The sequence below is a fragment of the Apium graveolens genome, chromosome 6 (assembly GCF_009905375.1).
Source record: "Apium graveolens cultivar Ventura chromosome 6, ASM990537v1, whole genome shotgun sequence".
NCBI lineage: Eukaryota > Viridiplantae > Streptophyta > Magnoliopsida > Apiales > Apiaceae > Apium > Apium graveolens.
In genome coordinates, this window is record NC_133652.1 from 291650061 (window position 1) to 291662680 (window position 12620).

A 12620-nucleotide genomic window follows, 5' to 3' on the forward strand; every position below is an offset into this window, starting at 1 on the left:
CATGGCTTAATATCTTTTTTATAAAAACTTTGTTAAGGCATTTCGATTTTTCACTTGGCCTTTTTACGTTCCCATGGATTTTGTGACTATAGGGTGCGCCTTATTTCTTGAATTTGCAAATAACACCTATTTGTAATCCCTTTGCGATATTTTACTCAAGTATTAGTCCATGGGCGCGCCTTAACCTAGGGAGCTTAGCTTATTTTGATGGCCATGAACACTTATTCCTTTCACCCTCGTACACTGTATTTAATCTTGATTATGAATCAACAATTACTAGACAGGGCGCGCCTCAGTATAGGGCGCGCCTCGGATGTTTTTCAAATGAGTAATTTCATGTTAGGCAGATAAAACAATTTAAAGTAACTTTTCTTTTTGATTGATAATGCGCTCTAGTGTTCAAATTACACCGGTCCCATGGCTACTATGCTCTATGGGGAAGTTATTTGAATTTTTTTTTCTGCTAGTTCCAGGGTTCGCAGTCACATGTACTACCCCCCTAGGCTAGAAGGAATTTATTTGCTACTAGCCTATTACATGAGAATCATATAAGAAAATAAGGGGGCACAACAACACCCTACTGATAATACTTTCGTAGATGTTCTGCATTCCATGCTCGAGGAATAAGTTTACCATCCAGGTCTTCTAGGCGATAGGTTCCCTTCCAGAGTATAGCTTTGACCTTGTACGGTCCTTCCCAATTAGCCCCAAGCACCCTGTGTTGAGCTATCTTAGTATTAGGCATAATCTTTCGCAACACAAGATCCCCAACCTTGAATGGTACAGATTTAACCCTTTTATTGAAATACCTTGCGACCCTCTGCTGGTATGCAGCAAGCTTTAATTGAGAGTTCGTTCTGGCTTCATCTAACAAATCCAAGTGAAGCCTCTGGTTAACTTCTGCATCTTCCTCAATAAAGACATCTCTCCGGAGGGATCCAGCTCCTACCTCCACGGGAACCATGGCCTCATATCCATAAGTTAGTAGAAATGGGGTTTCCCCTGTAGTCGTTCTAGGAGTCGTATTGTAAGACCAGAGGATCATGGGCATTTCTTCTGGCCAGTCTCCCTTCTTTTCTTCCAACTTAGCCTTCAAGGTATGCTTTATGATTTTGTTTATGGCTTCTGTCTGACCATTACTCTGCGGATGATAAACCGCATCGAAGTCTTTTTTAATCTTTAGGTCTTCACAGAGCTTCCTTAACTTCTTACTATCAAATTGTTTCCCATTGTCTGAAATGAGCTTGTAAGGAATACCAAACCTGCATACTATGGAGTTGAACACAAAATCCCTTATCTTTTTTGCCGTGATCGTGGCTAATGGCATGGCCTCTGCCCATTTGGTGAAGTAGTCCACAGCCACCATAGCGTATTTCACACCCCCCTTTGCTTTGGGTAACTCTCCAATGAGATCAATCCCCCACATGGCAAAAGGCCAGGGACTTGTTAATGAGGTAATGGTGGTTGTCGGGATGTTGGAATAGTTGGCAAACCGTTGGCAGCGATCACAGGCCCGGACAAAATTGAAAGCATCTTCCCTCATAGTCGGCCAGTAGTACCCTTGTCTGAGCACTTTAAATGTTAAGGAACCACCCCCCGAGTGATTGCCACAAATCCCTTCATGCACCTCTCTGAGAATATAATTTCCTTCTTCCCTGTCCACACAACGTAACAGTGGCTGGTTAAATCCTCTCTTGTATAGTACCCCGTCGTACTCGACATACTTTGCAGCTTGGTACCGAAGACATCGAGCCTGTAGTTTATCCTCCGGTACAGCCCCTGATTGAATATAGTTATGGATGGGGGTCATCCAGCTTTCTTTTGGGGTTTTTTGCATTTGACACACCTCAACCTCTGGGATACTTGGAACTTCCTGGATTCCCAAGGGGATTTGTCCAAGTTGGACGCTGTCCATCTGCGACCCCATCTTGGCCAAAGCGTCCGCATTACTATTCTCTTCTCGTGGCACACTTTCCAGTCTGGCACTTGAAAATTTTCCCAGTAGGCGTCTTGCACATCTCATATACAGCTCTGTCCGCGGTCCTCGTGCTTGGAATCCTCCGTTGACTTGATTGACAACTAATTCGGAATCACTTCGAACTATCAAATTCACGGCCCCTACCTCCAGAGCTAACTTCAGACCGTTAATCAAAGCTTCATACTCAGCATCATTGTTGGTAGCATAAAATTTGAGATGAATAGCACTCATCAAGCGGTGCCCCTCCGGAGTGATCAGGATTATCCCGGCACCGGACCCGCTGTTGTTTACGGCCCCGTCCACATGTAATGTCCACCACGGGTGGGGGAGTTCCTGCTTCTTTTCGTCCTGATGACTTTCTTGCGAGGTTGGTTCTGCCGGTACTATGGCCTTATCATCAATTTCTTCATCAAACTCAAGTATGAAATCGGCCAGCGCTTGTCCTTTGATTGCCGTGCGTGGACAATATTCCAAATCGAATTGCCCTAGCTCTATGGCCCATTTTAACATTCTTCTCGACGATTCGGGTTTATGTAAAATTTGCCGGAGCGGATAAGCGGTGCGAACTTCTATTCGGTGAGCCTGAAAATACGGTCTTAGCTTTCGTGCCGCAAGAATAAGAGCGTACACTAATTTTTCCATGTTGGTATATCTAGTTTCTGCATCCAACAATCTTTTGCTTACATAGTATACAGGCCACTGGTAGCTTGCTTCTTCCTTTACCAAGACGACACTGACGGAATATTCTGACACCGCCAAATATAGAATTAATGTTTCTCCGTCTTCTGGCTTGGTCAACATCGGCGGATTTCCCAGTTGTTCTTTGATTTTCAGAAAAGCTTCTTCACAATTAGGGGTCCACAGAAAATCCTTCCCTCTCCCTTTGATTGCTTTGAAGAATTCTTTGCACCTATCCGACGACTTCGACACAAATCGATTCAGGGCCGTAATCCTTCCTGTTAGACTCTGTACCTGTTTGACACTGGTGGGGGATTTCATGTCTAGCAGAGCTTTTATTTTTGCTAGGTTGGCCTCAATCCCCCGGTTATTGACCATGAATCCCAAGAATTTTCCCGATTCTACGCCGAACACGCATTTCTGCGGGTTTAGTTTCATCCTATATTTTCTCAAGATATGGAACATTTCAGTTAAGTCGGCGACGTGGTCTTCCGCCCTTTTCGATTTCACGAGCATGTCATCCACATACACTTCCATAGTCTTCCCAATCTGCTTCTTGAACATTTTGTTTACTAACCTTTGGTAAGTGGCACCGGCGTTGATCAGACCAAATGGCATTCCAATATAGCAGTAGAGCCCTCTATCAGTGATGAAAGAGGTGTGCTCCTGGTCAGGCTCATACATAAGGATCTGGTTATACCCGGAATATGCGTCCATGAAGCTGAGCAGGGCATACCCCGCCGTGGCGTCGACCAACTGATCAATTCTTGGTAGGGGAAAACTATCTTTTGGGAATGCTTTATTTAGGTCGGTGAAGTCCACGCACGTTCTCCATTTGCCGTTGGGCTTTTTTACCAATACCGGATTTGCTAGCCATTCTGGGTAAAAAGATTCTCGAATTAGTCCGACGTCTAGGAGCCTTTCTACTTCTTCTGCTAGGGCTATAGCTCTTTCTCCACTTACGGCCCTTCGTTTTTGTCGAACCCCTTTATGCTTGGGGTCGATATTCAATCGATGGCACATTATTTCTGGATCAATCCCCACCATATCAGAATGGCTCCATGCAAATACATCAAGGTTTTCTAACAGAAATATTGACAGACCTTCCTTTAACCTTGGGGTCAATTGGGACCCTATTCTCAGAACCTTACTCGGGTCTTTTTCATCAACGGGGATCTCGATCGTATCTTCTGCTGGCCCCATCTTTTCCGTCGGCATTGGTATCCGGGGATCCAAGTCAAGGGGATTATAGATCTCCTGATCTTGTAGAGAGGGTGCATTCCCTTCAGGAGGTGTGCCTTGCGTAGTAGAGTTATCAATTTTTTCAGTATATTTTACGGGCGGGGGTGCTTCTGCAAGAGGAATGACGTCACCCTGTTCGAGGCTTTGCAAGACACCGAATCTTCCTTCTAAACGTTCCCCATGGAAATCTGCTTGGACTATGGCATACATCGCCTCCTCTTCTTCTTCCAACATCTCAATTCTGATTGTGTCTTCCAGGTACAACATTGTCGAGGGCAACTCAGAGGGATGTTCTTCTTCTTGCTCAACATAATAGTGGACTCGGATTTCCTCGGTTGGTTGCTCAATGCTTTTCTCTCGATCCACGTCCGGAGTATCATCGGCGTGGGAGTCTTTTCTGAACCCTTTCATTGCTTGCCTGTAGCACTCTCGTGAATCATATTGGGAACCCCTGATATTTCCCACTCCATTTGGCGTTGGAAATTTGATTGTTAGGTGATGAATTGAAGTGATGACTCTCATCTCCCGTAGAAAAGGTCGTCCCAATAACACGTTGTGGGATGATTCCTGATTCAGAACCTTAAATTCGAGCATCTTTGTTACCGATAGTGGGCTTTCCCCTAGTGTGCATGGGAGCTGAATTGACCCCATGACTCTAACTCCTGCACCTGAAAAACCATAGACCCACGAGTCTTCCCCCGACATATCCTGATCAGGCAGTCCCATCTTCTTGAAGGTGCTGTAATAGAGGATGTTTGCGGAGCTTCCATTGTCCACGAAGGCTCTATGGACATTCTTTGTACCGATTTGGATGGAAATAACCAACGCATCATTGTGTGGGTGATGTACCCATCGGGCATCTGTTTCTCTGAAAGTGATATCCATGGACTCCCCTTTAAACACTTTGGGTGGCCGGGTTTCCACCCTATGAATATCTGTGAGAGGCCTAAACCGGGCTTCCCTAGCGTATTTTGCCAAGGCTCGGTTGTTGCATTCCATTCCGGGATCTCCCCCGTAGATTGTTCGGATACTGCCATCTCTGATAAAATTATTTTCCTCCGGGGTATTATTGTTTGTCCCGCGTGGGGCTCGTCTTTCCTCTTCCCTTGTCCTGTCATCCTTGTGCTTCCTTACTTCCTTGACTACCCATTCTCCGAGGTATCCTTCCTTGATAAGCGCTTCGATTTCGTCTTTTAAATGTCGGCACTCGTGCGTGTTATGTCCAGATGATTCATGGTATTCATAATATTTTTTCTTGTCTTTGCTTTGCCATGATGATAAAGCTTCAGGTTTCCTAAATAGCCGTTTATTTCTGTTTACCTCATAGATATGGTCGATAGATGCGACCAAAGGTGTGTACCGGCTTGTCTTGTAGTCATAGTTTGAGGGAGGGCTCCATCCCCTCCTTGTGCTTGTTGTATTTATCCGGTCTGGGCTTCGACTATTCCTTCGGTATCTCGGGCTTGGTGACCTATCCCTCTTCCTTCCTTTGTTTCTTTGACTCGACTGTGAGGTTGGTTGTACATCTGCCAAAGATTGTTCTATAGCTTTAAAGGATTCTGCCAAAGCGAAGACATCTGCGAGAGTGGCCGGATCTTTCCCTTGCAAGTGCTTCCAAAAATCTGAACCAACCCTTAATCCTGCGATCAGGAAACTTTTTAGGGCTTCGTCTGAGGCCCCCCTCACGCTAGTAGACTCGGCGTTGAACCTTTTGAAGTACGATGTTAAACTTTCATTTTCTCTTTGCCTAACATTGGCAAGAGTTGTGACAGAGGGAGCGTATCTCACCGCGGCTTGGAACTTAGTTAAGAACAAATTCTTCATCTGATCCCACGAGGTGATCACTCCTGGCCCGAGCTTTTGAAACCACTGCTGGGCGCTTTCTCTAAAGGTTGCCGCTAAGAGACGACATCGAGCCAAGTCCGAGACTTGGTACACATCCATCTCTATATTAAAACGACCCAGGAATTCCACCGGATCTGAGTTTCCATGGAAGCGGAGTTCGCTGGTAGTGTTGCGATACCCGGATGGCAATTGCGCATCCCTTACTGCTGCCGAGAATGGGGACGAGATTTCAGCTGTAGCCGCCACCCTGCCTTCGAGATGGTTAAGTAGCCTTTTCAGATCTCCTACATTGAAAGTTCCCACGCCGGGAATGGTCTGCATTTGAGTCTGTGAACCTTGGGGTTGCAATGGAGGTATTTCCACTTGATTCCCTCCGGGAGGGGCTTGCTGCTGGTTTGTATTCTGTGCATCTTCAGGTATTACAATTATTTCAGGATTTCGTCCCTGATTTCCCCCTTGATTCTCTTCTCCACCTTGGCCGCGGCCTCGAACTGTACCGCGGTCATAGTTTTCTATATTCCTGGGGTCATCATGTTCCACATAATCATAGCCATCTGCTTGGTTATTCCAGCGGGAATCGAGGTGTCTGCGGTAATTGTCACGACGGTATCCGTCTAAATATCTGCCTCGGCCTCCACCTCTTCCCCTCCATTGAGGCCTTCTCCATCGATCGTTTCCATACCCACGTCCATGATCACGGTGCCGCTCCCGATTTTCTTGGGGATTCGGGGGCACACGCGTTGGATCACGGTGCCGCTCCCGATTATCCTGGGAATTCAGGGGCACACACGTTGGATCGCGGTGCCGCTCCCGATTATCCTGGGAATTCAGGGGCACACGCGTTGGATCGCGGTGCCGCTCCCGATTTTCCTGGGAATTCAGGGGCACACGCGTTGTATCATGGGGCGTCACATCTCCGTGATCAGCTTCTCTCTGCCATTCAAGTAACACCATTCTCAAATCGTCATCGCCCAAGCGAATCCCCAAGCGATCTTTCAGAGCTGCGAAGCCTCGTGGCTGATTCTCCGGTTTTGATTCCGCCTGCCGGCGTTCCTCGAGACTACGTCCAGAACGGTGTGGATGGGTGGCTCCCCGGTTATCTGTTCGCAGAATTTCCCGTCCATCAGCATCTTCTTCCACTAGCTCAACGATCGGGGACATGTCATTAGAATAGTTCAGGCGTCGCGGGGTTATCGGCACGTGCCCTCTTTCAGTGTGGCCATGGCCGGCCGAGACATCCCTGTCTGTCATGGGTGCTTTTCCAGGCGCCTGAGCCACTCGGTTGTGGCGAAGACCTCTCCTGCCCTTGCGTTGTTCCACGGTTCTTAACCTTAAATCGAAACCATTCAAAGCATCGCCCATGCGATACAGTTGTTCCAACAAGTCAGTATTGCTGATGAGCACAGGCGGCTGTCCTCCAACGTCCGGTGTGGGACGGTCAGTCATTGGCGGAACGTAGGGTTCATATTCATAGCCATGATCGGAATCTTCTTCAGAACTTCCATCGTAAAAACCTCCATCGTGATATTGAGACATCCTTCCTCCCAGATGTAGATCTTGTTAGGCCCTCCTTCTAGCGCCAATTTGTTGACGGAGGAATTTGGGAACAACAAAACTTGAGGTTAGTAGCCGGAAATAAGATCTGTGATGGCGGTTCTTTATCGGAAACGTGAGCAGTAGTCGGTGGATCCGATGAACAGTATTCGTCGGAAAAGATGAACAGTGTTTGGTGGTGGTGATTATTGGGGGCTGAGATTGCTTAGGGTTAGTGGTGGCTCCTTTGCGCTCTCGCTTCTGACCCCTTACAATGTGCCTACGTACCCCTATTTATAGGGGATCAAGCCCACGTAGTTCTTGGGGAACAGGAAACCTAACGGGCTTAGATTTCTTATCCCGAGGCCCAATAGGAAACCTACTGGAAACCGTCTTCTACTAGCTTTAGGAATGTCCGCCGATGAGGCCCAACCACAAAGGCCCAAGGCTCGTCCGCGGCTTCGAGACTTCACGGATAAGGCATCTCCCTGGCCAAGGATAACCCTCCGCTACCAGCTGTTTCTCTAGTCCGTGGACGCAGGTATAGCCGTGGTTCACCCCAAATGTTGGACGCATCCTTGTCCCCCGATAAGGAGCCCCTACCAGATTGCAGGACAAGTGATCCCAAGCTTTTGGGTGCAAAGTGCAGGATACTCCGAAGTCTCCCAACGAGGACACCCGTTGACTACAGAGACAGAGCTCCCAAAGCACACACCAGATTTCACCCCACATCCCCAATGAGGACACCCATTGACTACAGGAGGAGGCCTTCAGTCCAGGCATACCCCTGGAGGTCTCTGACCACGGACACCGCCTTTCCTGTAGATATGCTACAGGAAGGAGTTCCTCAATAGAGTACCTGCATCAAGTAGGTTAGTAATAATAATCTCCATCTTCCTTGAGCCTTCTAGAGAATCCACCTAATCAGCACATAAAAGCTATACTTATGTCCAAGTAGAAATTCAAGGCACGCCCTAACATCTCTGTATGTTGGCGCCGCCCTGTATCACCAGCTTTTGGTTTCTCATACCATTTTACATCATAAGGCGCGCCCTAAACTATTCATCTTTGGGGCTGACCATAATTCTGCCCAAGCCACAGTATGGACATGTCGAAGTAATCATGTCCAAATAATCCACCCAAGGAGCCTTCCTTACCTAGGGCGCGCCCTAAGGCTCACTATAGGACAGACTCCAATTAAGCCACTCATCTATCTTTTTTCAACGATTGGACGCGCCTCGTCATGTTCAAGGGCGCGCTTTTAAGGCAAAACGATCACGGGCCACTCAACTGTTTAACCAATGCAGCGCGTTCTTAGGGCGTGCCATCTGTTTATGGAAAGTTAATCTTATCTTTTCCTAGTTTTTAGGCGTTTCTCCTTCAATTTTACCTATTTTATCAATCTTAATCTGAATATTGTTTATACCAACATTTGGGCATAACAATGTTCTTCGGAGTTGATAAATAGAGCAGGTGGCCGGATCTGGTGGACAAAAATCCTGGCTATATGTGGTGATTTTCCTTTTCCGTCGGTGATTTTTCAGTTTCTGGTGGTGATTTTTTGTATTCCGGTGGTGATTTTATGTTTGCCGGTGATGATTTTATGTTTGTCGGTGGTGATTTTCTGGTGATCACCGGAGATAGTGGTGGTCACTAGAGGAGGAGGTGGTGGTGGCCGGAAATGGTGGATGGCGCTGGTTGGAGGTAATAGTGGTTGTTAAGTAGAAAGAAGCTGATAGAAGAGATAATGGTTGAAGAAGATGATGAGATTTAAAATGAATGGTTTAGATTAAAAATATATTTAAATTTTTATGGTTGAAATTAGATCTCATATCTCACCAAAAGAAGGTTCTCAATGGAGTAAGACCCCTTGAAATAAATATGTTCCTGAGAATACCCCATAACAAGATTATAAAACTTGGTTACTGAACAACCGATCAAACACATTTTCTCAACCAATTCTTCATGCTTGTTTATCTGTGCTGCTTTTGTCAACTGCTGCAAAACCATTTCATACACTCCCTGACTAGGCTTGAAACATTTTTCTTCCATCATCTCAAGGAAAAACTTTTACTCCCTATGTCCCTATGTAGTATATATCGGGGATACTCCTTTTGCCCCTCCGAAGTAGTATAAATTGGGGAGGGGGCTCATATTTTTTTTCCCGGAAGGGGCTCATATTTTAAGATTCTTTTAAAGTATAATTTCGTATATTTTTTTTAATTTTTTTTCTCCTGAATAATAATTTGTTGTTTAAAGTTTAATACAAAAGAAAGAAAAATTCAAAAATAAAGTATGGAAGTATACTTTATAATCACCTTAAAATACGTGTCGAATATTGAAAAAAACTGTATATATTTAGTTGAATTTGTTATCTCGTACTAAAATAAAATAAAAAATACTAATGATCCCGCTAAAAAACTTATACTATTGAACGGAACTAAAATAAAATTAAAATTTAAAAGATAATTTGTTAGTAGAAATAATGACAACGGCCTCAAACAAAGTAATACCTACTATTTGGACATTCCAAAACAAAATAATATTCATTCCGGACAAAATTAAAATTAAAAATAAACTAAATATAATTAGCCAGAACTGTTTGATATAATGAGCATGAGGCTAGTACTGAATAATTTATTATATTCATTTGCGCTGAAATAAAATTAAATTTAAACTTGATGAATGATAAAATAAATTAAAGTGTACCTAGCTCGTTGGTAGACTTAAAAATGAGTGGGATAGCTGGAAATGTCCGGTGATAGCCGAAACAATAAAAATTTGATAATCAGTATTCATGTACGATGTTTTCAATTTTACTTGCTTTTTTACGGGACTTTTTTATTTTTATAATATATATACAATTTTATTGAATGAAACTATAGTTTATTCGTTAGTCAGAATAATAGTGTCAAATTAATAAAAATCATTATATACTATTTATTGGCGCTAAAAACAATTGATCCAATATATAGCAAAATTAAAATTAAAAGAAAAAAATGATTAGATCAGTTAAAACAAAATATTATATAGTAAAGTCAATGATTATTGACTACCCGTTGACCTTCATGTTAGCTAAGTCCGATAGTAAAACAGACCGATTGTCGGTCTATTTTTTATTGGGATGAAAATTATGATTTATGATTTTCTGCGCAGTTAAAGGAATGAGCAGAGTTTATGAGATTTGAATGATTTTTGACCAAATTCTTGAGGCTTGAACAACTTTGCTTATATATAGATATGTATACGTGACTAATAAATCTTGGGTACTGTTACCTGAAAATCATGTGTCAGGAAACCCTTAACCAACACACTGTTTTCTGGCCGTTGGATTATTACGGCCAGGATTTAGAAAAAAATATTCCTCGTTTCGCGCTTTTTTCCGCGGAAAGCTGCCCTTTCGTGCTTATTTTACGTGGATCCTCTTTCCCTTCCGCGAATAATAATAGCGGAAGGACTGTACTTGCAGTTTATAACCCTAAAAAGATCACACTTTCCTTTTTCTGCAACATTTGTCAATTTGGAGAGGAAATTTGGGGAAATTCTTAGTTTTGTTCATCCTTTCTCACTAATTACATTTGTTAAACTCAATTTCTTAATTTTTTCTTGTTGTAGTTATGGATAAGATGTTTGCTAGATTTAAAGGTAGAAAAGTTTTGAAAAAAAGTGATAATGTTGTAAATAGTGAGGTTGTTGATATTAGTGGTAGTTGCTTACGTAATGATAATGTAAATTATGTTAACCTTTTTGATGATTGTGATGAAGATATTTATGTTAGTGAACATAGATTTGAAAATGAAGATTTACATGAAAATAGTGAGTTTATGCATGATAGTGGTGAGAGTAGGGATAAGAGTGTTGTTGGGGAAGAAGATATTGTAATTCCTTTCGAGTCAAAATTTCCCTAATATGGTAGCCGCCGAAAATGTAATTAGGGTCTACGCTTTGAAAAATGGATTTACAATTAAAATCCAAAATACACAAAGGCATGTGGACAAAATAATATATGCCCATACTTATGTTTGTAATTTAGCGGGAGAAAACCGCGATAAAGAACCAGTAGAGGATGAAGAAGTTTTGATAGGAAGTGTCGATAGTGAGAAGAAGAAAAGGCGTAGAGATAAACTTCCTAGAAGTGGATGTAAATTTAGGATTTATGTGATTAATAGGAGAAATACAAGGCATTGGGAGATAACATCGTTGGAGTTAAATCACAATCACGATGTTGTGTCGCCTTCTAAGATGAATTTGATTAAAAGGGAGCGACATATAACCGCCGCCCAAAAGAATTTAATTAAGAGTTTTCATGTTTCGGGTATTGCGCCTAAACAGCAAATGAATATATTTGGAAAAATGCACGAAGGAGAGGAGCAAGTAGGGTTTCATGCCCAACACTTGAGAAATGTCGTGTGTGATTTTAGAAAAGATAATTTTGGTGTGAATGATGCGCAAGCGGGATTGGATTTATTACATAGGTTAGAAGAGGAAAGTGGAGGAATTTTTTTTATTCGGACTCTAACTGATGAAGAAGGAAGATTGAAGTGTCTTTTATGGGTTGACCCTCGGTCGTTGTTGGCCTACAAAAATTTTGGTGATGTGGTTGCATTTGATACAACATATCGAACAAATAGGTATGCTATGTCGTTTGTACCGTTCACCGGGGTGAATCATCTGTATCAATCGGTTCTCTTTAGATTTGCACTAATGCGTGATGAATTGAAGACTATATTTGAGTGGGTTTTAGGTACTTGGTTAGAGGCCGTTGAAGAAAAAACACCTTTGGCTATTATCACCGATCAGGATCAAGCGATGGCGGGGGCAATTCAATCTCAACTACCAAACACGACACATTTTTTGTGTTCGTGACACATTAGTAACAAATTTTCGGAGAAGCTCTCAACCTACTATGCAAAGGAGGAATTTAAAGGTGACTTCAACAATTGCATATATCACTCGTTCACCAAAGAAATTTTTGAGGATAGGTGGAAAGCATTGATCTTGAAATACAAGTTGGAGGATAATACATGGTTGCAAGGCTTGTATAATTTGAAGCATAAGTGGATCGATGCTTATACACGTAACATTTTTTCCGCAGGTCAAAAAACAACTTCAAGAAGCGAAGGAATGAATGCATTTTTGATGCTTATGTAGGGTCTTGCACGGGGTTGAAAGAATTTGTTGAGGGTGCACAAAAAGCTTAAGAAAGATAATTTATGCGTGAGAAAGAAGAGGATTATAATACACGTCACAAAATTCGTTGCATGCAAATGAAGAACGCCTTGGAGCACCATGCCGCTTCCATTTATACGAAAGAGATGTTCAAAAAATTTCAAGACCAATTGGT

The 12620-nt window shown here is 43.0% G+C and overlaps 2 protein-coding genes across 2 annotated transcripts; one reads left to right on the top strand and one right to left on the bottom strand.

Annotated features, from left to right (window-relative positions):
• Positions 1-577: 577 nt before the first annotated feature.
• Positions 578-7279, bottom strand: LOC141666216 (uncharacterized). The gene is made up of 3 exons (XM_074472211.1): positions 6634-7279; positions 1674-6459; positions 578-1565 (listed from the first exon to the last, which is right to left on the bottom strand). Exons 1-3 carry the CDS (start codon positions 7277-7279, stop codon positions 578-580), a joined length of 6420 nt encoding a protein of 2139 aa, XP_074328312.1.
• Positions 7280-11185: 3906 nt separating this feature from the next.
• Positions 11186-12142, top strand: LOC141666217 (protein FAR1-RELATED SEQUENCE 5-like). Its single transcript, XM_074472212.1, has one exon. It carries the CDS (start codon positions 11186-11188, stop codon positions 12140-12142), a length of 957 nt encoding a protein of 318 aa, XP_074328313.1.
• The last annotated feature ends 478 nt before the right edge of the window (positions 12143-12620 follow it).

Excerpts from the sequence above, each read along its gene's own strand:
- LOC141666216 (XM_074472211.1), bottom strand. The coding sequence starts at position 7,279 with ATGTCTCAATATCACGATGGAGGTTTTTACGATGGAAGTTCTGAAGAA. Across the intron at positions 6,460-6,633 it reads GACGCCCCATGATACAACGC|AAAATCGGGAGCGGCACCGT; the intron begins GTGTGCCCCTGA and ends CGAATCCCCAAG. Across the intron at positions 1,566-1,673 it reads AGAGGATTTAACCAGCCACT|ACAAGGGTACTACTGGCCGA; the intron begins GTTACGTTGTGT and ends TAAAGTGCTCAG.
- LOC141666217 (XM_074472212.1), top strand. The coding sequence starts at position 11,186 with ATGGTAGCCGCCGAAAATGTAATTAGGGTCTACGCTTTGAAAAATGGA.